We start from the raw sequence: 25,293 nt of genomic DNA, 5'->3' as shown, positions 1-25,293 counted from the left end.
GTACAAGTACTCAGAGGAATCACTAAATTAAATATAAATTAATGTTAAAACGCAATACATTTTAATTTAATCTTTATTTTAGTGAAGTTATTAAGTACAGTATGGTTTTTATTTAACTTTTAGGTACAATGCATTTTAATTTAATCATTTTTAAAGTTTTTTATTTACGTGTTTGTAAGCACTGTGCCGTGTTAATGTTCAAACTGTGTATTTACAATGTTAAAGTGGCTGACAACAATAAATATTCCTATTAGGAATAAAACTGCCTCGTTATTCAACTGCGCAGAGCTGTAGCTGAATAGTTAGGCCTACTAAGCTGCATGAATATTTTAATTTTATGGTGGTACTGTTTTCTGAGGTGGTACTCGGTATAAAAAGTTTGAGAACCACTTATCTAAACAATGCAATGACATGAAAAAATAGGCTACTAAATTCACAAAGCTTTTGTTTCTGGTTCTCAGGAGGATATTACTAAGGGCAATGATACTATTAGGTCGCCCATGCACTCCCCAAAAGTCTTTAGCTAACTTATTTGGCATAGGCTCCTGTTCCCACGGTCTTTAACATTATTATAATATCTGGAAGTTAATTAATAATCACATAAATCAAACGCTATATTTTGTGAAATCTATTAGAGATTATATTAACACATTAACATCCCGTTGGCACTTTGAGGTGATGAATCTCCGCGGGGATGTATAGTGCACGCGCTGTCAGTCCGGTGTTCCGGTGTTCCGGTGCGCGCGGTGCGGGAGGGAGAGGGAGGGCGTTGCGCGCGCCTCGGCGGGTCCGGTTTAGATCACATCACTTCGGAGTTTCTCTCACGCGTTTCTCTTCATCATGGCGCGATGCGCTCTTGACACCGGTTCCGTTCCGTTCCCGTGATGCGCGTGATGATGATGATGGTGACGGATGAAAGATGGAGAAACTATCCGCGAGCATTAACGGACTCTCGTGGAGCTCCGTGTCGCTGCCGCTGGACGTGATCGTGAGCAAATTCCGCTTACCGACACTCGTGCGCCTGAGCCACGGTAAGAGACCGTCAGAGTTATTGAACGCTGTTATAATAAACTGAGGCGCGACTAATCTGAGCTCATTAGGATCGGTTTGTTTGATGTTGCGCGCGCGTCGCGTCAAAGAGTCAAAGTTAGCAGGATGAGAAACATCACACTTCTCTGGTTTATAAATGAACTTTAGAGACTTATTATGCAAATGAAGTCTGGAAACAGTTCGAAGAATCACTATGTTTCTCGTATAAAATGATGCACGCTTTAATGAAACGTTGTGTCGGTGTTTGTAACACAGAATCCTCAGTGAAGTGTGTAGTTGATCAGTCTTTTGGCTGAAGGTGACAGAGTGTGTGTTGTGTGTTAAAGAGCTGCAGCTCTTTTCATATGTTAATGTTGTAATGTGCTGTAGTGTGTGTTGAATACTAAACAACCTCCTGCTGAAGAAACTCCAACATTTACTCAACAATCACAACTGAAGAAGACAGAATTAAACTGCCGTCGATGTTGACACATTATGTGTGAAAGTTGAACTTTCTATGGTGGGAAAAAGCTTCTGAATGGGACTCAGGACTCATTTTTGTGTTTGCATCAGTCAAACTCCATATTTTGTGGTAAGAGTAGCATATTTAAAGAAATAAATGCATACTGTTATCATTCATTTAAACTCTTTAAACATTATATTATCTCAGAAGCTCATAAAGATGATTGAATCAGATTGGGAAAATAAAGTTCCAATAGATTTGGTTATTTTTATAAAATATGATAATGTTTTTTTTAACAGTCTGTAACTTATTTTTGATAAAGAAGCTAAAAGAACACTGAACTTCAGACAATTAATTCAGTATTTTTGTGTTAAAATAAAGATGAATGTACCCTGATTAAGGATGCAATGGATTATTGCTTATTTAATGTCCATGTACTGTATAAATATTTATTATGTCTGATCACCCAAAGAACAATGCCGATAATTATAGCTATATTATTAGTGTCCATACCAACAAACATTAACATTCACTTTATTCTGTCATAATGTCGTCCGCCACATTCTCCATCTCTTTAAAGTCATTTGGATTCTGTTTGGCTGACAATGTTTTTATTGTTAGGAAAGAAATGCTCTGAAGTGATTCAAATGATATTGTTCCTTTTTGTCGTTACTCTACACATTGCTCTACACATTGCTTTTCTCTTAAGGTACTGTAATTTGCTTGGCAAAAGTTTGCCATTGAAATCCATTCATTTCAATAGGAATCCTTGCGATTGTTTGCTATTCATTGCTCATGTTCAAATTGATCGTGCAAATACATTGCATTCAGCTGCTTGGCTTGAAAGCGACTCTTGTGGAAGCTTTGCTTTATAAATCACACACTGCTGACAATCAGCAAGGCACCTTTTTTTGTCCGCAAAAACTTGCTGAAATGTTTTGCACTTATAGAGTTAGAATGATTATTAAAACTTTAAGCCACAGTTAACTTATCTGGTGTGAACGGCCCTTTAAAGTGCAATAAATACACTATTATATGGTATATAAATGATAAATATGGTAGAATGACAACAGATTAGTATAAATATTCTCACACTAAAAATGGTCCTTTTAAGGAACCCAAAATGGTTCTAATATGGCATCACTGAAAACCCCCCAACTCTTTTGAAACCTTAACTTTTAAGAGCATATGGTTTATATATGGATCTTCAGATCATCTGCTTGATTAGATGCTGCTGTGATGTGTTTGTGTGTAGGAGTTTCTCACTGTATCAGCACAGACAGCAGTAATTATACACAACAGACGATCTGCAGAGAACGTGTCTGTGTGTGTGCTGGACTTGTTCCCTGTGTAAAGCATCTGTTTTGAGACTCGTCTGAATGAGGAATTCTTTTAATACCCGATCAATACAGTCCATCTCTCTTTCTCTCTCTCTCTCGCTGTCTGTCCATGCATCCATTCTTCAGCAGAGAGATCAGTCTGGTGTTTGTGAGGTGATGCTGTTTGTGTCTGATTGCTGACCTCAGTTCTCTCCCATAAGCCCCATGTGCGGAAGTTCAAAGAGCTCATTTGATGCTTGTGGTTGAGCTCTGATGTGTGTGTGTGTGTGTGAGAGAGACTGGCTGTCTCTTTGGCTGTGTGTGTTTTAAAGTGACAAATTAAGTCAGTTTCACGGTCAGATGCATTGTGATTTGTAGTTTTGGGTTTTCCAGTGGCTGATATCTAGAGAACAAGTTGTGTCTGTGTAAAAAATAATATTAAAGTCTAGTCAAATTTACTTGTATAACAAGATTTGCTGTATAGTATATATTGCTTTACATGTACTATATGAATAATATATCCAATGTGATATACAGAGCTGTGCAATAATAGTTTGCATTTTTGCGACAACATAAATCACACAGCTGAGATTTGCTATATTGTATGTATTGCTTTACAATGTGTACTGAAGGAACGCAGGTAAAGTAGGATACTGGTACTGTATATCCAGCTTTTAAGATATTGCTAGCTGATAATGTAATTTACATTTTCTGTGGTAAAACAATCAAGCAGTTGAGATTTGCTACCCTGGCATTCAAAAGTTTGGGATCAGTAGGATTTTTAATGCTTTTTTTTTTTTTTGTTAACAACTGTTTATTGAATTTTCTTCCGGGAACAGTAGTATAAAACAAAAAACAGCTGTGCAAATTTAGAACCCATCCCACCCTCTAGTAGACTTAAAATAAATAAATACAAATTAAATAAATAATAAATTAATATTAATAGATAAATAAATAACAATAAAATAATTTTTACAAAGATTTTAGAAAAGATGGCACAACATTAAAAGCTGAATGCCATAAATTTACAGTTTTCACATTAGATCCATGTATACGAGAAGTTTAGAGTTCCATTGAGATAAGGTCCAACAAATACACCGTCCAGGTTCATCTGTCCATTGTGTGAGGAGGATTCCAGCGCTTGACAAGCAATTTGTTTGCTGTTTTGAGAGCAGCTAACAGTAAAGATCTTTGTTGGATGGACAAGGTGAAGTCCCAAAAGTCATTCATGAAAAAATGGCGCGAAGTCAAACATATCTCAGTAGTACCCAACAAATATGATAGGTCCTGTGAGAGCCAAAAAGGTGAGAGAGAGGGGCACTCCCAAAAAACGTGCCTAAAGATCCTTGCAAACAGAGATTACACTTAGGAGAAGATTTTTAATGCTTTTTAAAGCTTATGCTCATCAAGGCTGCATTTATTTGATACAAAATACAGAAAAAACTGTAATATTGTGAAATATACTTAAAATAATGTTTTTCTATTTTAATACACTTTAAAATGCAATTACATTTTTGTGATGCAAAGCATCATTACTCCAGTCTTCAGTGTCACATGATCCTTCAGAAATCATTCTAATATACTGATTTATTATCAATGTTGGAAACAGTTGTGCTGCTTAATATTTTTTGGAACCTGTGATGCTTTTATCAGGATTCTTTGATGAATAAATAGCATTTATTTAAAATAGAAATATTTTCTGACAATGTAAGTCTTTACTATATATCACTTTCTATCAATCTAACAGTATTAAAAGTGTTACTTTCAAATAAAAGAAAGAAAAAAATGTACTGACCCCAAACGTCTGAATGGTATGGTGTATATTGTTACAAAATATTTCTGTTTTAAATTAATTCTGTTCTTTTTAACATTTAATACATCAGACAAGTAATACCACTGATGAGCATCTAAAAAAAAAGCCAAGTGTCAGCCAGTAAAATGCTGAACCTGTAAAAGATGAATTATTGTGCTTATCAGTTGTATGTTTTTGTGTGTGTGCAGGTGAGAATGTGGAGGGTTTGTCGGAGGAGGATGTGATTTTACTTCACTCCTGCAGACAGTGGACCACCGTCACTGCCCACAGCCTGGAGGAGGGTCATTATGTGATCGGACCCAAAATAGACATCCCACTGCAGTATCAAGGTACCATACAGGGTTCTTATCGTTAACTAAAACTACCACCTAAAAAAAATTGAACATAAAAACTTAAACTTATTTTAAGCTAGTTGTCAGGGCAACATTTCTCATTTTCATTTAGTTTAAGTACTAAAATAACTAAAACCAAATAAACTAAAATTAAAAACTATTTAGACATATTTAAAAATAAATAAATAAAAATGACAAAAACAGGTTACAAAGTTACTAAAACTCAAATGAAAAAGAAAATATGAAAATAAAGCCTAATTCAAAACAGGGGTACTTGCATTCAAGAAATAATTTAGTGATGATTGATGAGGCACTTTTTCTAGCGTTATTTCTTTAGTTTTAGTTTGTTCTATGTACATGAATGAATGATATTGCCGATTATTTTGCAGTTGACTAGAGGTGTTATTACATTTAAACATAAATGATTTACTCCTGGTGGATGATAAATAGTCAAAAGAGCCTTATCTAGAGGCCAGAATATTACAGAGACTTTGGGGTGGACTCATTGGATGCAGCATCCTTGCATCATGTTGAAAATGTTCACACAGGCATGCTTGTATTTTTTCTTCCACAACCAGTTTGTAAAAGTTCAGTTTTAAGAAAATAAGCAAACAAAACTGATTTCTCATTGAGAGCATACAAGCTATTAAAAACAACACTTAGAGCCGAGAGAAAGAGTGAGAGACAGAGAGAGGGAGATGATTGTTAACAGTATATTGATTGTTGTATTCAAGCACTTAACTTCACACATGTTCACTTAGATGTTTTCTCCATTACGCGCACACACACACACACACATACAGTCTCAATTCACTGTTTTATTGCAGTGAGTGTTTTCATACAATATGGGCAAAGCATTCAACAAATGAACTTGGAAGATTGTAAATTTCTTGTGGAAAATAAAGACAAAAATATCAAAGTGAAGATATATATTTTTTAAATATTATTACTAGTGCTGTCAAAATTTGTGCATTAATGCAGGCTATTAATTTTTCCAGTTTAACGGCGTTAAAAATATTTAATGCTGGGGCGGGGCTTGGGTTGGTCACCCCACTCCCAACTGCTGTCTCTGTCTCTTTTTTCTTGACAAGAATTGGGTTTATTTAAATGCAGAACGTCTTTACGAGCACATCAAACAAGAGACTTTTCTGACGTGCGCTCCACTCACACCTCAGCACCAGGTGCGAGTCAAACGAGCGTGGAAACGGTACAGGGGACGAGGAGCTTCAGTAGAACATCAGTGAACTGCGGTCAGATGAGATGTTGCAGGCCATATGTCAGTAAAAACTAATTTTCCTGTCCTGTCAGCCTTTATACTGTGCTCATAGCACGCGCTCTTCAATTGTACACACAAATACGGCGGCGCACACTGTGGCATGTATCATTTCATATTAAAGCATGAATGAAACTACGAGTGTTAGATCCGCATCACGTTCAGCAGCGGCAGCTCGTAAAGTAACAGCAGCGGAATAACCTAATAACCCAGCTGCTGTGATGTCTATTAATCAAATAACAAAAGAAAAAAAGAGGTCTAATAAATGTTAAAATTGATAGCTCTTATTTATATTGTAATGTTGAATGGCTATAGTAAATGGTTAAATATTAGGGGGGGAAAAAAGTCATAGAGACATCAGTAGAATTGGTATCAGTGATACTTACATTTCATTTACATTTATGCATTTAGCAAACGCTGTAATCCAAAGCGACTTACATTGCATTCAAGTTACAGTTTTTACATTTTAGCAGCTCTTGCTTTCCCTGGGAATCGAACCCATGACATTGGCGTTGCTAGCGCCATGCTCTACTATTTGAGCTACAGGAAAGCCTTCATTCATAACAATGTGATGTGAAATTATTGCAATACAAAAGTATATTTAAAATCTTTAATGTTAGGTGAGATTAATCACGAATAATTTCAGAAAAAATGTGCAATTAGTTGCAATTAGCACTAATTACTGTTTATACAAAAGGTTTTCCATACAGGCCTATATCAAATGTGTTCTATCTATCTATCTATCTATCTATCTATCTATCTATCTATCTATCTATCTATCTATCTGTCTGTCTGTCTGTCTGTCTGTCTGTCTGTCTGTCTGTCTGTCTAAATTAATGTGAAAAAACTAATATATATATATCAGATTATTTAATACACTTTATTTTAAGGTTTTCTTGTTACAGTGTAATTATACATTATTCAGGTCAGTGGTCTCAAACTCAATTCCAGGAGGGCCACAGCTCTGCAGAGTTTAGCTCCAACCAGCTCCAAATACCCCTGCTTGGAAATTTCTAGTAATCCTGAAGACCTTGATTAGCTGGATCAGGTTTGATTAGGGTTGGAGCTAAACTGTGCAGAGCAGTGGTCCTCCAGGAATTGAGTTTTAGACCAATGATTTAAGTACTGAGTCATTTTAATTAACTGCATGTACTTTCTATATGGTTAGGGTTAGGATTAGGGTTTGGTTTATGGTTACTTGCATGTAATTATGCATAATTTATAAGTACATGTAATGTGTAACAAGGACATCTTAAAATAAAGTGTTACCATAAAGTTTTAATTAATCAGATTTTGATTCGAACACACAACATATTATGAATGGCTGTCAATAGAGAACGATGCTTTTAGCTCAAAGAATGGCGCTTTCATTCATAAAGTCAAACTCATCATTACTTCATCCTGACGTCATTCCCATGGGAGACGCGGAGGAGCCCGTTTTTCTGAGCTTCCGGAATCGCAGACATTACTGTGCTGGACTTCCTCTCATGGGACGGCCGTTACCTAATATACCCGCCACCCGCACCATTAGGTCAGGTGACCAATGAGATCATCTGCTGGGGTTTCCGGAGGCAGTAAGATGCTGAGAGGGATGGATGAGATCATTTGTGTCTCCGCGGCCGGGTCTAACGTCTCTCAGATAGACCGATAGAGTGCTAATAAGGAAGATGGAATTACAGAAGAATGATTTTTAGACAGCTGAGAGATGCAGAAGATGAGACCATGTTGATATTTTAGATTTGCTTGTGATTTTAATGATGTGGAAGAAGGTTGTTATTGATGCCTCTTAAAATAGAAGATCTGCATAACATAAACGCATTATATTTGTGTGTGTGTTTCTGAGCTACTGTAGGGTTCTCGGAATAATAAACTTAGGAATAATAAACTCCATAGAGAAATTATAACATAACAATAATATACATAGTGTTTTTACACTATGGAAAAATGGAGCAAAAAGAATTTGAGAACCAAAGCAGCTGAAAGAGTTGCTGATCACTGGTCAGTTTTGTGCTCTATGCAAATCAACATTTGTGCATGTGTGTTTCTCTCTTAGATATACATTTGGGGACAAACTTGCGTCAGAGTGCCTTCTTAAACAAAAATGCGAAAGAAACTGTTCTGGGTTGATCCTCAGAAGGAAAAATGGTTTCTAAAACACAAAAAGTTCTTGATTTACTTCTAAAAATACTGTTTTAGGTGTTGGGTTAAGATTAGACTAATACTGTAGGTTTAGAATTGTTGACCAATCCGAACTCACTACTATGAGGCTAGACTGATGTGAGTGGTTGCCAGGGTGTTCCTGTTCTGTTGCTATAGTGTTGCTATGCAGTTATTAGTGTGTTTTGAGTATTCTATTTGTGTGTTCCCATACAGTTGCTATGGTGTTGCTATGCAGTTAGTAGAGTGTTTTAAGTATTTTATTTGTGTTGCTATGCAGTTGCCAATGTGTTTTGATTGGATTTATTGAGTTGCTATGTGGTTTCTAGGGTGTTGCTATATACTTAGGTCTACAATTTGAGTTTTTTCCCATAGTCTGTCAGGTGGAAATAAATCAGTACGATCACTTAATACAGTAAAAGCTTACCTCTTTCACACATTTTAGGAATCATTCATGTTCATAGCACAAACAGGAAGTCTATGGAAAGTCTCTGTTTAGATTGTTTGGTAAATGTGCGTCATGTGTCCCAATGAAATGTGATTGATGTGTTTAAATTCATGCTTGCTGTGATTGGGTGAAGATACTACAACTGATATTTACAATGAAGAGATTTTGTATGATTGCACCGACAAAAGTGCAACTCCAGAAGAGAAAGAAACCCGTTCAGCTCTGAGGATCGTATAGAACTGCAGAAAGAAAGAACGAAAAGCTGTTGCCAGGAGACAGAAAGACAAAGAGAGATACACTCTCTCACGCTTTATCTGTGTGTGTGACAATTACCTATAAGATCACACGCTTACGCTTAAATGAGAACATACCATAGACTTCTGCTGGTTTTTATACAAGGCTTTTTTTTTTAATAATCTCAAAAAAAACAAAAACAAAAAAAAAACATTTGCATTTTTTTAAATACCCTTCAGGATGTCACTAATGAACACTTTTAGCTCACTTCTGGGGAAATTTTCCAGAACACTTTCTTTCTTTCACTCTGTTTTCCTCTGTCCTCAGGGAAGTTTAAGTTATTGGATCAGGATCGGGATGTTCGTGAGCCAGTTCAGTACTTTGGAAGCGTGGAGGAAATCGCAGGAATCTTTCCTGATCGCGTGTTCGTTATGGAGCCCATCACATTTAGCGTTAAGGTAACAAGAGCTTCAAAACCCCTCATGTGAATCTATCATTAGTGTTATCTAAAACTAACTAAAACTATTAAAAAACATGTTAACTGAAAGAAACATGAGCTGAAATTAAATGAAATACTGTATAAAAAACATAAACTTATTTCAGTTCGTTGCCAAGTCAATATTCAAATTTTCGCTTAGTTGAAGTACTAAAATGGCAAAAATTAAAACTGAAATAAAAATGATTTTTTAACACTAAAAGATTAGATTTTTAATTAGACATTAAAAAAGTATTACGAACTGCAAACTAAAATTTAAGTTAAAATAAAAAGAGAAAACATAAAAATAAAAACTAATTCAAAATATGAATAAAGTATTCAAATTTTAATATGACTAGCTTTACAAGGGTGTAGTACAATCTCCAACAAAAAGTCATTTATTATGACAAAATACTTTGTCACACTGTATTATGCACACAGCTTTAAAATTGATTTTTCATTGTAAAGTCCAATTCATTGCATGAGATTGTTTCAACAGTTTCATGCAAATGAATCAGTTCAAAAGAAATGATTCACTGATTCAACTAAAACTCCTAAATGTTTTTGAGTGTAAGTGATCAATTACTCTGGTAGTTACATATTTAAATTATTATTGTCCCCTTAATTGACTCTTTGCAAAGACATGCCTTCCTTAGTTACTGTTGCTATGTCTGACAAGCCATGGTGCTCTCACGCCACACACCATAGTGAAAAATACATGGCAGAGCAAAGAGGAAATTGATAATGGGTAGCTGTCCTTGTGTTGTATACGCACCTTATATGAAACTGAATTTCCTCTCTGAGGACAAATAAAATGATCTATCTATAACATGTCGGCAGACAATACAGAGCAGGTTACTTTTGGTATTAAACAGTCTCCGCCTTCAAATTTGGTCCTTTTTTAAAGAAATTCAAACAATAAATACTGTTTTGTGGTTCTTTAATGTGTCGTGACAGATCACTGTAGTGCCTCAGTTCAACAATCAATTCATAAACATGAATGATCATTAGGTATATTGTTTCAAACATGGAAGGACGTCAATACACACCATTTTTCAAGTTAAACTCCACCGACGTTAATCTACTCTCCTGTCTGGTTTGTTTGTCGGGCAAAAATTGTGTTATGATTGGTCAGATCGCCTGCTAATCAAACTCGCTGGCAATTCAAATTGTAATTTAATAGTTAATTAAATTTAGTTAGCAGATTTTCATAATTGATTCTAGTGTAAAGGCTGTTCACACAAAGGACGATAACTGTAATGATATATGAGAATATTAATATGAGAATAGCCGCACCAAAACTGAAATAATAACAGCACAGATGAACAGTTTTGTTGTAATCACTTTTAGAACAATTTTTTTTTCCGGCTAATGAATGATAAAATCATGGACAGCCAATCAAAATCCATCCTGCTTGATCCCAAGTTTGAGCATCTTAAGTGGTAGTTGACAAAACTGCAGCATGCACTTATAATAATCAGAATGTTATCATCTGTTGGTGTGGATGCTAATCTAGTTATCGTTTGTAGTTATTTTTATAGTTATCGTTCTTGGTGTGAACGGACCTTGACTAAGTAATTTTAGAAGTGAATATAGTTTAACTGCTGTAAATTATGAGTAGACTGTAGATTGTGTAAGAAAGTTTATCCTGGTCTGTAACCTTATGACATCAGTAATGTGTTTTTCGTTAAATGCTAAAACATCTGTCTCTCTCTTTCTCGCTGTAGGTGGTTTCTGGGGAGTTTACAGAGGACAGTGAGTTGTATAATTTCTCTCTGCAGGCGGGAGATGAATTAACCCTCATGGGCCAGGCAGAACTGCTCTGCGTCCAATCGACTCGCGAGAAATCCCGCCTGACTGCGCTGCTACGGCGACTTGGCAAAGCAGGGGGAGCTCTGGGACGTCCCGCCCGCACAAAGATGCCTTGTTTGATATGCATGAACCATCGGACCAACGAGAGTGTCAGTCTGCCGTTCCAGTGCCGCGGGCGGTTCTGCACACGTTCGCCGCAGGAGCTGCAGATGCAGGGAGGTGAACACACCGTGCGCAGCATCATCGAGCGTGTGCGTTTGCCCGTGAACGTGTCCGTGCCGTCGCGACCTCCTCGCAACCTGTACGATCTGCACGCGATCCGCGAGGGCCATCGATATAAACTCCTCAGCATCATCAGCAAAACTGTCGTTCTCTGCTGCATACTTCGCAAAGAGGAAGTCGTGCCGTCTCACTTTTTGTTATTAACGGACATGCCACGCTTCACTCTGCCGGAGGGTTTATTGCGCGCGGAAGCTTCCTACCAGCAGGTGGTGCTACAGTGCACTCTGCGTTGCCAGGAAAGCTTCGATCCGGACGATTACTCGCGTGCCGTTCGTGAGGTAAAGACAGATTTCTCCGAGGAGTGTCTTAGTCCGCGGCGGATTCGGGTGTGCGTTCAGGGCTACGGGCGCGACGAGCTCGGGACGTCCCTGCAGAGACTGTCTCTGTGCGTGTACGGAGGCGGAGCCGTCACACACACGATCTCACACGGTTGCAGAGACTCGCTGGTCGACTCACACACGCTGCCCTCTAGTGACGGAGAGGAGCGAGAATACGTCACGCCCGATTGGTCAACGGAGACACAGGAGATTCCATACGAGGAGCTCTGGACCAATCAGAGTTCTGGAAGTTTCGGGGTGACGTCTGAGAGCGCAGTGAAGGCGGAGCATAACCTCATATCCTTCCACTCCACTACCACGTCATTGGATGGAACGGTGGGCTCCACCCACGTCGCCATGGTGCAGATGGAAGCAGGAAGAGTGTCGAGAGTATCGACTCCACCTCCTGTCCCACCCAAATCTGAAGCTGTGAGCAGCCATTTTACACAGATTGTCCATTAAAATGTAAAGTTTTAGGGCCAGATTTACTATCAGCTTGAACCAGTGCAAACCCTCATTTGGCATTAAAAAAACTACTGTCAGGATTTACTTTATTTTTGCGACTCACCTTATTGAATATGCATTTGTAGGAGTTTCCCTTTCAATCTGTAAATTTATGGGAGGAGATTATTTATATGAATCACGCAACGTGATTTACAAAATGTTGTGTCTGTGTTCTTTAATGTGCACTTGTCAGTAAATCACCCGCAGAATTTTCCCCTCCCATCGGTGCTTTTATGAAATTGTGCTCTAATGTTAATTTACCCTGTTTAGTAAATCTGGCCCATAGCCTCATATTGCTTTAAAAATTAAATTGAAAAACATGCACAGGCCAAATTTTACCCCAAATCCTGTTTTTAGGACCCTTTTTTTGCATTATGACGTTATTTTCGTGACATAAGGATGTTTCCCCCCCAAATTCTTGTTATTCTTATGTTTGAATTAGATTACATTTAATTTCATTAGACTATCATTACAAAATAAACAAAACAAAAAAAGATAAATAATAATCAATGTTGCTATGTTGGGCTGGTCGAGATACTCAAACAAACATATCAATATTTGTGTCAGACTTTTGGAGGAAAGCAAATGTCAAATGGTTTACAACCCGAATTCCGGAAATGTTGGGACGTTTTTTTAAATTTGAATAAAATGAAAACTAAAAGACTTTCAAATCATATGAGCCAATATTTTATTTACAATAGAACATAGAGAAAATAACAAATGTTTAAACTGAGAAATTTTACACTTATATCCACTAAATGAGCTCATTTCAAATGCTACAGGTCTCAAAAAGTTGGCACAGGGACAACAAAGGGCTGAAAAAGCAAAACAAAAGCAAGACATTTTGAAAAGAATTAGCTGGGAGAACATCTAGCAATTAATTAAGTTAATTGACATCAGGTCTGTAACATGATTAGCTATAAAAGGGATGTCTTAGAGAGGCAGAGTCCCTCAGAAGTAAAGATGGGCAGAGGCTCTCCAATCTGTGAAAGAGTGCATAAAGAGATTGTGGAATACTTTAAAAACAACGTTCCTCAACATCAAACTGCAAAGGCTTTGCAAATCTCATAATCTACAGTGCATAACATCATCAAAAGATTCAGAGAAACTGGAGAAATCTCTGTGCGTAAGGGACAAGGTCGAAGACCTTTGTTGGATGCCCGTGGTCTTCGGGTCCTCAGATGACACTGCATCACTCATCGGCATGATTCTGTCATTGGCATTACTAAATGGACCCTGGAATACTTCCAGAAACCACAACTTCGGTAAACACAATCCGCCGTGCCATCTGCAGACACCAACTAAAGCTCTATCGTGCAAAAAGGAAGCCATATGTGAACATGCTCCAGAAGCGCCGTCGTGTCCTATGGGCCAAGGCTCATTTAAAATAGACTGTTTCAAAGTGGAAAAGTGTTCTATGGTCAGACGAGTCCAAATTTGACATTCTTGTTAGAAATCACGGACGCCGTGTCCTCCGAGTTAAAGAGGAGGGAGACCTTCCAGTGTGTTATCAGAGTTCCTTTTCAAAAGCCAGCTTCTCTGATGTTATGGTGGTGCATAAGTGCATAAGGTATGGGCAGCTTGCATGTTTTGGAAGGCACGTTGAATGGTGAAAGGTATATAAAGGTTTTAGAGCAACATATGCTCCCCTCCAGAGGATGTCTATTTCAGGGAAGGCCTTGTGTATTTCAGCAGGACAATGCAAAACCACATACTGCAGCTATTACAGCTTCGTAGTAGAAGAGTCCGGGTGCTGAATTGGCCTGCCTGCAGTCCAGATCGTTCACCTATAGAGAACATTTGGTGCATCATTAAACAAAAAATACGTCAGAGACGACCACAAACTCTTCAGCAGTTGGAAACCTATATCAGGCAAGAATGGGACCAAATTCCAACACCAAAACTCCAGAAACTCATAACCTTGATGCCCAGACGTCTTCAAACTGTTTTGAAAAGAATGAGATGCTATACACCATGTTAAACATGCCCCCGTCCCAACTATTTTGAGACCTGTAGCAGGCATCAAATTTTAAATGAGCGCATTTTGTGCATAAAATTGTAAAATTTCTCAGTTTAAGCATTTATGTTATCTATGTTCTATTGTGAATAAAATATTGACTCATGTGATTTGAAATTCTTTTAGTTTTCATTTTATTCAAATTTAAAAAACGTCCCAACATATCCGGAATTCAGCAATAGAAAAAAGTATTTTTTACTTAATGACACATTACACAACAATATATATATATATATATATATATATATATATATACATTTTTGGAGTGAGATTTTCATTATGGGGGAATTATATGTAGTTGTTATTTACATTTACATTTAGTCATTTAGCAGACGCCTAATACTGCAAAAAAAATCATAATGGTACTAAAATAGGCTTAATTTTCTGTAAGTAAAATGTAATTTTATCTAGATTTATATATATATATATATATATATTGTTATTTTGTATTAAAAAATAAGTAAAAAATAAGAAATAATAATTAATAACAAAGTATAAAAATAATAAAATATATAAATATATAATTTCTTTGTTACTATTGATTTGGGGGTGAAAAATTCTGGACATGTTCTTGACCAGTTTCGTGAGATTCACTCTTTTAGACAGTTTTCTAGCATTATTGGGCTCTTGACCCTGAGCTCAGCTGTACTGTAGTTCAGTAATCCTCTTTATTCTCATGAGATTAGCTTGTCTTCCTCAGTTCTTTTGCCACCGTCCCACACACAAACACACACACATTCATACGTGCTTTATAGCCCATACAGTATCATGCAGCACTGCTGCCCTAGATTAAAGACTAAATTATTGATACTGTTGCTTTTAAAGTCTGAATAATGAGCAAACGTTTACTGGAACAGAGCATATTCACAGCACACACACTCACAGAAACATAATCACACATCATCTCAGCCAGTGTCTTTTCAGGTGTGTTTTGAGTCATTCATTGTGTGCTTAATAATGTACACGGCAAAAACATACAGTGACAATGTTTCAGGTGTTACAGTCAAGTCAAGTCACCTTTATTTATATAACGCTTTTAATAATACAGATTGTGTCAAAGCATTTAACAGTATCAAATTGGAGGATAGAGTGTCAGTAATGTATAATAATAATAATAAGATTAAACACTCAATTTTCAGTTAAAGGCATTTCATTATTGAATTCAGAGATGTCATTGTCTAGCTCAGTTTAGTTTAAATCGTATCTGTGAAATCAAATTGACGATAATCGCTAGAAATTAAGTGTCCCCAACTGAGCAAGCCAGAGGCGACAGCAGCAAGGAACCAAAACTCCCTCTGTGACAGAATGGAGAAAAAAAAACCTTGGGAGAAACCAGGCTCAGTCGGGGGGCCAGTTCTCCTCTGGCCAGGATATTATTCTTTACTTATTGTTTTAATTAAAATGTTAAATGTATTATATTTCTATTTTTATACTGTTGCAATTTCTAACAATAATAGTATTATGTAGTTTGGTATTTTATTATATTTTTAGTTATTTGTTTTATTTGAAGTTTTATTGTATTTTAAGTTGAGGTCTTCACTGGGGATATGTCCCCGGGGCTCATCCAGGTGTCCGGCCTCCGCTGACAATCAGGGCCACATACATCATCTCCCGGCGCCGATCCACTATCTGATCCGGAGACGGACTGAGAAACAGAATAAGAAAGAAACAGACAAATATTAGCGTAGATGCCATTTTTCTTATGATGTAACGAGTACATCATGTGTTATGGGGAGTGTTCCCGGTTCCGGTTGATCTAATTAATGCAGCCTAACAATCCTTTAACAGATTTGAATAATAGAAGTGTATTAGTGTGTTATGTGTAAGCCAGGTTAAAGAAATGTTTATTTAAACTAGATTTAAACTGACAGAGTGTGTCTGCCTCCCGAACAGTATTAGGTAGATTGTTCCAGAGTTTGGGTGCTAAATAGGAAAAGGATCTGCTGCCCGCAGTTGATTTTGATATTCTAGGTATTATTAAATGGAAGTTTTGAGAACGCAGCGGACGTAGAGGACTATAATGTGATAAGAGCTCGCTCAGGTACTGAGGAGCTAAGCCATTCAGGGCTTTATAAGTAATTAACAAGATTTTAAAATCTATACAATGTTTGCTAGGGAGCCAATGCAGTGTTGACAGAACCGGGCTAATATGGTCGTACTTCCTGGTTCTAGTAAGAACTCTAGCTGCTGCATTTTGGACCAGCTGTAGTTTGTTGATCAAGCGTGCAGAACAACCACCCAATAAAGCATTACACTAGTCTAACCTTGAGGTCATAAACGCATAAATTTGTATTTCTGCATTTGACGTTGAGAGCATAGGTCGCAGTTTAGATATGATTTTGAGATGGAAAAATGCAGTTTTACAGATGCTAGAAACATGGCTTTCAAATGAAAAATTGCTATCAAACAACACATCTAGGTTCCTAACTGATGAAGAAGAGTTGACAGAGCAGCCGTCAAGTGTTAGATAGTGTTCTAGGTTATTACATGTGGGGTTTTTAGGTCTGATAATTAACACCTCTGTTTTTTCAGAATTTAGCAGTAAGAAGTTACTCGTCATCCAGTGTTTTATATCGACTATGCATTCCGTTAGTTTCTCAATTTGGTGTGTTTCACTGTGCCGCGAAGAAATATAGAGCTGAGTATCATCAGCATAACAGTGAAAGCTAACACCATGTCTCCTGATAATATCTCCCAAGGGTAACATGTAAAGCGTGAAAATTAACGGCCCTAGTACTGAGCCTTGAGGTACTCCATACTGCACTTGTGATCGATATGATACCTCTTCATTCACTGCTACGAACTGATGGCATTCAGATAAGTACGATTTGAACCATGCTAATGCACTTCCACTAATGCCAACAAAGTGTTCTAGTCTATTTAAAACAATGTTGTGGTCGATCGTGTCGAACGCAGCGCTAAGATCCAGTAGAACTAATAAAGAGATTACAACCACGATCAGATGATAGAAGCAGGTCATTTGTAACTCTAATGAGAGCAGTCTCAGTACTATGATACGGTCTAAATCCTGACTGGAATTCCTCACAAATACTATTTTTCTCTAAGAAGGAATATAATTGCGAGGATACTACCTTTTCTAGTATCTTTGACAGAAAAGGGAGATTTGAGATCGGTCTGTAATTAACTAGATCTTTGGGGTCAAGTTGTGGTTTTTTAATGAGAGGCTTAATAACAGCCAATTTGAAGGTTTTGGGGACATATCCTAATGACAGTGATGAATTAATAATAGCTAAAAGAGGATCTATGGCTTCTGGAAGCGGCTCTTTTAGTAGATTAGATGGAATAGGGTCTAACATACATGTTGTTGGTTTAGATGATTTAACAAATTTATACAATTCTTCCTCTCCTATAGTAGAGAATGAGTGGAATTGTTCCTCAGGGGATCTGATGCGATACTGTAGCTAACGGCTGCATCGTTACAATTTTATCTCTGATAGAATCGATCTTTGAAGTAAAGTAGTTCATAAAGTCATTACTACTGTGCTCTTGGGAAATGCCAACACCTGTTGATGCTTTATTTTTCGTTAATTTAGTGACTGTATTTAATAAATACCGGGGGTTATGTTTGTTTTCTTCTAGAAGAGACGAAAAGTAATCAGATCTAGCAGTTTTTAATGCTTTTCTGTAGGATAGGGTATTTTCCCGCCAGGCTATATGAAATACCTCTAGTTTTGTTTTCCTCCATCTGCGCGCCATTTTCCGGGCTGCTCTCTTTAAGGCGTGAGTGTGCTCATTATACCATGGAGTCGGCCTGTTTTCTTTGATCTTCCTTAAGCGTAAAGGAGCAACTGTATCTAAAGTGCTAGAAAAGAGAGTCCGTAGTTTCTGTTACATCATCAAGTTTTTCTGCGCTATTGGATATGCTGAGGAATTGAGATGAATCAGGAAGATTACTTACAAAGCAGTCTTTTGTGTTAGAGGTGATGGTTCTACCATACTTGTAACAAGGAGTAGAATTTACAGTTTTAGCTATATGGAGTTTATACAAGACTAGATAATGATCTGAGATATCATCGCTTTTCTGCAGAATTTCAACACCACTAACATCAGTTCCATATGATTTCGACAATGAGTAGGTCCTGAAACGTGTTGCTTAACACCAATAGAGTTCAGAATGTCTATGAATGCTGATCCTAATGCATCTTTTTCATTATCGACATGGATATTAAAATTGCCAACAATAAAGACTTTATCTGCAGCCAGTACTAACTCAGATAGAAAATCAGCAAATTCTTTAATAAAGTCCGTGTGCTGCCCTGGTGGCCTGTATACAGAAGCCAGTACAAACATCACAGGGGATTTATCACTAGCACGTGTTTCTCTAGATAATGTTATACGCAGCACCATAACTTCAAACGAGTTATACTTAAAGCCTGCCCTCCGTGAAATACTGAGAATATTGCTATAAATTGTTGCAACACCTCCCCCTTTACCTTTTGGACGTGGCTCATTTTTATAGCAGTAATCTTGGGGGGTAGACTCATTTAAAGTAGTGTATTCATCTGGTTTTAGCCATGTTTCTGTCAAACAGAGCAAATCTAGATTATTATCATTGATCAAATCATTTACAAAAAGTGCTTTTGTAGAAAGGGACCTGATATTCAGTAAGCCAAGCTTTATAAATTGTTTCTCTGTATTGTAAGCATTTTTTATTTGTTGAACATCAATTAAATTGTTACTCTTAATTTGGTTTGGACGTTTTCTGTATTTTCTAGTTCGGGGAACAGACACAGTCTCTATAGTGTGATAGCTGGGTGAAGGAGTCTCTATGTGCTGAGAATTAACTGACTTCTGTGACGTAAGGTGGCTAGCAGACGGTCGGTTTAGCCAGTCTGTCTGCTTCCTGACCTGGGCCCCAGTAAGTCAAGTACGAACTCTAAGACTATGTGACATATTTCTAGAGAGAAGAGCGGCACCACCCCAGGAGGGATGAACACCATCTCTTTTCAATAGGTCAGGTCTGCCCCAAAAACTTGTCCAATTGTCTATAAAACTATAAAATGTTATTCTGCGGGCACCACTTAGACATCCAGCCATTGAGTGACGACAGTCTGCTATGAATCTCATCGCCACACACATACACACACACACACACACACACATTCATTCACTCACACACTCACTCACACACACACACACACACACACACAAAGTCCCTGGTGTATTTGTGGAGGAAGTGAACTGTATCCCAGAATCCCATAGTTGTTCCTCCCAGCAGAGGAAATTTAGACAGCGATAACAGATATTAAAGGAGTTTATCATTGTGATTATCATTGATACAATATTTCCATATTAACCGTAATTAGGAGGGGAGGGAGGGGGCCAGAGCATATTACAGTGTCTGACATCGTACTTGCAAGTTCACACACCTGTTTAACATTATATTTAGTGATCTCCGACTGGAGAAGTCGAACATCATGAATAACAATCTTACTGAATTTACGTTTAGCATTAGCCAGCACTTTTAAATTTGCCAAGATGTCAGGCGCTCTGGCTCCCGGTAAACATTGGACTACGGTGACTGGTGTCTCTATTTTCACGTTCTGTACAATATAATCGCCAATAACTAGAGCACTTTCATCAGGTTTCTCAGTGGGTGCGTCACTGAGTGGGGAGAACCTGTTTGATGTTTTGATCAGAACGGAAGAGTGGTGTTTTGACCCGCGACTAGGCCGCCTCACAGTCACCCAGCTGCCCTGCTGCATGGGCTCTAATACCGGAACTGAACAATGTACAGGACTCCCTGAGCTAGCCGCATCCAAAGCAGTATCTACAGCCCTCACATTCTTACTGTCTTCAACTAAAGTTTGGATGCGTGTCTCTAATTCTGAAACCTTCTCTGTCAGCATAACTATTTCCCTGCATTTATCACGTGAATCCCTCATCGCCGACAGAGAGAGATAAACTATACATGTGACATGAAGTGCAAAAAACAATAGCAGGAGAAGAAGCCATTACTCACCGTGACTGATGAATGATACCAACTTAACTTACCACTGTTGTTTGATGAACTCGTGAAAAACGGAGCGAGAAAAAGAAAACAGTAATAGGCGCGAATAGAACCGCGAGTAACAAACTAACCAGCTGATGCACTGCTCGCGGTTTAAAAAAGTGAACGATCAAATTAGTTAGATTAGTTTGATAGATAATACCAGAAATATGAAACTATCGACTAGTCAGGAGGTCAGGAGGCATTTGAGTGCCATAACTGTTTCATTAACTGATATAATATTATTATGAGGAGCTACCTGAATGTTTTATACTAACAATACAGGTGGTAAAAGAGCTTTTAGTGTAGCAAGTTAAATTACTAACATGTTTTACAGTGTAAAACAAACAGAGCTGGAATTAAAGTCTTTTTGATGCAGTTGACTGGAATTACAGCCTTTCTCTTTTACCTTCTTCTCTCTCTCTCCCACACACAGAGGGTTCAGGCCTGGCCTGTAATTTAGCTTCCCAAACACACACACACACACACACACACACACATACACACACACACAAAGTCCCTGGTGTATTTGTGGAGGAAGTGAACTGTATCCCAGAATCCCATAGTTGTTCCTCCCAGCAGAGGAAATTTAGACAGCGATAACAGATATTAAAGGAGTTTATCATTGTGATGATCATTGATACAATATTTCCATATTAACCGTAATTAGGAAATAAGCGCTTGTAAGCACTGGTTTACTGCAGAATATGTCTGAAACTTTTTTTTTAAATCAAGAGTTTCAGTTTGTGATTTTTTTTTTTCCCTGCATATTGTTATTAAAAAGTTATGAAAAAGATGCACATATATTGATCTCTGAATTAAAGCTTTGTGGATATCAGAATTAAATGAACCTATTTATATAAATAAAATAGGTTATATAAAATATTATACACATTATTATATAAATAATAATTATATATATGTATTTTATTATATGCAATTATTTGTGATTAATTTAATTAATTGGGTGCATATCATGTAATTAATTCAACTGACACCCAGGGTAAATTATTAAAAAATGGACATTAAATCTGTTAGTGATCTTAATTTGAATTTTTATAGTCTTGTATTCTGTCACATAAGATTTTTGCCTGTTAATTTTTTTGTCACAAGATTCTGTTTCTCAACAAATTAGCAGTGTTCTGTATTTAGTTTTCAGTATTTAATGTTTAGTGTTCCATTTATTTAATATTCTGTGTTTAATATTAATTGTTCAATATTCTGCATTTATTGTTTGATTTTCTGTGTTCAGAATTAATGACACAAGAAAATGGTGTTTAACGTTCTGCTGGACAGGAAATGACATTTACTTAAAAACCAGGTCTTGAGTTGTGAAGGAGACAATAGCGAGACCATAATATAGAAGATGTCACTTTCACTGTGCAGTAACTGTTCTTTCTTGTTCTTTTGTATTTCTTCTCTCTGTCTAGGTGAAAGAGGAGTGTCGTTTCTTAAACGCTCCACCTGTTCCTCCCCGCTGTGCTAAAGGCCCCACCCCCAGCCCTCCAGTCCCCACCCGCTTGCCTAAAACTCCACCCACACAGACACTCAACCCAAACCTCTCATTTTATTCATCTGGACTGCAAGAAAGGTAAACATGACTATTGTAGGGATTTAAATAGAGCCGTTTTAAATACTTATTGGTTGGAACTAAGTAGGAATGGGAATCAAGAGTAAGTTCATTAATCCATTCATATTTTTTTTTGTGCTTTTGAGGAAATATTCCCCCTTGGACGCACTGATAATTGAACTATAATAAAAATTACAAAACAAAATACCTGAAGAACAAAAACAATATTATTTTTGCATTAATTTATTATGAAAAGTTGCAAAAAGGTCCACACACTATAAAGGTCAAAAAAGACAACAAAAAAGCAAATGCGAGATAAAAACCACAGCTTAACATGACCTTCTTCAACACGCCAGACACTTTTTTTATTGTACATTTTCACCTTTCTAGCATGCTTTTTTGCAACTTTTCGGCTGTTTGGATTTTTTGGCGATTTCTTCATTATAACACACCTCTCTCTCTCTCTATCAGTTCTGCTCCTCGTAGTGGCAGCAACTCTCCATCGCCAGACTCTTATTCTCTGTATTGTTACCCCTGCACCTGGGCCGACTGTGTGACCTCCGACCCCAGCGTGAGCCCTGATCCCGGCCAACCCGGCCAGCCCGCCCAGGCCTGTTGGTCCCACCCACGAGGAGGCGGGTCCTACACCTCCAACATCCTCAATACACCTCTGCTCAGTACAGACTCCGCCCAAAAGAACTACTCCACCTGCCCTAGACCGCGGCCGGTGGCGCAAAACCGTTTTGCACCATTCGGTGCCCTTAACCCCTTTGCCAATCCGGGACACGCCCACGCCTCATCTGATTGGCTCACCACTGGTAGGAACTCTCCCTCTCTGATACCCGACCTCATTAGCTCCACCCCCAAGGAGGCCCAAGCCAATCAGGGAGGTTCAGAAGGCGGCCCTGAGACTCCGCCCAGACCAGTCAAGAGTTTAGAGGAGGACCTGGTCGTCGCAGATCCTGCCTCCGGATCGGTTGCCGTGGTGAAAGGGGCAGAGGGTGGGGCCGGATCATCTTGGCGACCCCCTGCAGAGCTGTGCTGGCTCTCTGTGGAGGAGGTTTCATCCAGTCTGCGGTTCATCGGCCTTTCGGACGACTTGATTGGTCTGTTCAGCCGAGAGAGGATCGACGGCTCTATTTTCACTCAGCTGACAGAGGAAATCTTGTCGGAGGACTTTAAACTCACTAAACTACAGGTCAAAAAAATCATGCAGTTCATCAAGGGATGGAGACCCAAGATATGAGGCCAGCATCCTTGTGAATTGAAGGAACGTTTTTGTTTGAGAGACACAAGCGTACTCCAGCCACAATGAGTGCTTCTGCTCAGACTATTTCAGATGTTTTATAAGTGTGTGTATGTGTGTGTGTGTGTGTGTGAAATACACCTCTCTAATCGAAGGACTGACAGATCGTGACTAATATATTATGGAGCACTATTTGATGTTTTTGTTATGAATATTTTTATTTCTGGGGTGGGATGGTTTTGTGTGCCTTCAGTAGACAGTCAGAACTGATGGTGTGGCTGTTCTGCTGTCTTCCAAGGGTTTACTGACTGTGTTTTGACCTCTTTTGTCTGTTTTCTGGTAACCTGACATGTTTGTCAGTTGGATTCGGGACTTGGATGAATCTCATGAAACAGGCCATATTTCACCAAACAAACAAAAAAACTTAAAATGAATGAATGAATCATCAAATTTAGCTTAAAGAAAATTCTAATTTTTAAAGTAATTAAGACAAGTAATTACATTAAGATCATTATTATTATTTTGGATTGTGTCATTATTTTCTTGATATTTAAGCACATTTAAGCCCTAAACATGATTAATGTTTGAATTTAATACTCATTCTCATTACTATAATGTGGAAAAAAGGTTTAAATAATTTTTTCTTAATAAAACAGGATCTAAAGAGGATTATGGAGAATAATCAGAATAAACAAAAACAAAAAAAATCGCAAGTAAAACTTGTGAAAACATTGTTTCAAGAATTTTGGCAAAATGTTCATGAAAAAATTCTGAGGGAAAAATCTAAATATATTTTCCTTGACGGGTTTGATGAGATTCACTCATGTAGAGCACAATGTTCTTCTTTCCTTCTGCTCTCATATGGAGCTCATGTCATGCACACAGGAAGTGAGACTTTTTAGGGACTTAAAAATAAAGAGTTTAGTTTGTGATGTACACGCTAATAAGAGCAGCAAGAGTTTACGGTCTAAAGAACACGCTGTAATTAGGTGACAGTAATTAAGAGTTTACTAACTCCTACAGCCCACGCTGATGGAGGATGTGTGTGAGGTGAGTCAGAGCTGCTGAAATGAGGTTTAGCCTCATCTCACCGTTTAAAAAAAATATTTTATCAGCATTTCAGGAACGTTTCTGGAATGCTTATTTAACAGCTTCCCCCTCTGTAGGTGCATTTTGTAGTTTGAATAATATTTAACAATGGTAGTGTGTTTCATTCGTACTGTAATTTCACCATGTATGATTTAATCCTGATGGATCAACTACAGAAAAGAATAAATCAATAGTGCTCAACTGAACGAAGCGGGTTTTTTTTTTTTTGTTAGGTAGGCCTAAATAATTTCTGGAATACTGCATTTAAAAATAGTTGTAAGTTATTGTTTGGGACTATTTTCGTTGGCGAAACAGATAAAGACAATATTTTGTCTAAAATCACTTAATATTAACTTCATATTGTTGTATAAAATCAATATCAAATTTGCAGTCTTGGTGTTATTTGGAAGAACAGCACTCTTGACCATATAAGACTGATTAAATATATATATTTTAAATAGAATTTTTTATTTTGTGGATATTTATAATCATTTTAATAGCATTTTTGCCCTAAACACACATTTTTGACCATTGGCTAACCATAACCGTTTATCCCAGTCAAACAGTCAGGATAAAATAAGCTAACAAAGCTAAAATATAAATAATTCGACCAATATTCCAACATAATAATACCCATACCTTAGTGAGCAGTGTGCATTTGTTTTGTCGCTGCAGAGAGAAGACGGTTGCAGTGATGTCAGAAACAATCAAAGTTCTTCTTCCATTTGAAGTTTTACATTTTGAACGGTTCTTGTTCATTTATATCAGGCTTGACAAATAGCTGCAAATTTGTTTGAATACTGTTTTAAACAGAATTACGGCGCCCCTAAAGAGACAGGATGATAATAAAAATGAGATGAAGGAACATTATACTTCAATGCTATCTCGTTTGCTCACAGAAGC

The 25,293-nt window shown here is 37.6% G+C and overlaps 1 protein-coding gene across 1 annotated transcript; it reads left to right on the top strand.

Annotated features, from left to right (window-relative positions):
• Nucleotides 1–919: 919 nt before the first annotated feature.
• On the top strand, nucleotides 920–23,301 carry gareml (GRB2 associated, regulator of MAPK1-like; the record flags this gene model as incomplete). The annotated part of the gene is made up of 6 exons (XM_079433206.1): nucleotides 920–1,031; nucleotides 4,813–4,953; nucleotides 9,396–9,526; nucleotides 11,271–12,383; nucleotides 21,916–22,076; nucleotides 22,527–23,301. The coding sequence occupies 6 exons, from the start codon at nucleotides 920–922 to the stop codon at nucleotides 23,299–23,301; spliced, it is 2,433 nt and encodes an 810-aa protein (XP_079289332.1).
• Nucleotides 23,302–25,293: the final 1,992 nt, after the last annotated feature.

Source organism: Barbus barbus (genome assembly GCF_936440315.1).
Source record: "Barbus barbus genome assembly, chromosome: 14".
In the NCBI taxonomy this organism is placed as follows: domain Eukaryota; kingdom Metazoa; phylum Chordata; class Actinopteri; order Cypriniformes; family Cyprinidae; genus Barbus; species Barbus barbus.
Note: the sequence above shows the minus strand (reverse complement) of the source record. Positions and strands in the feature narration are given on the sequence as shown.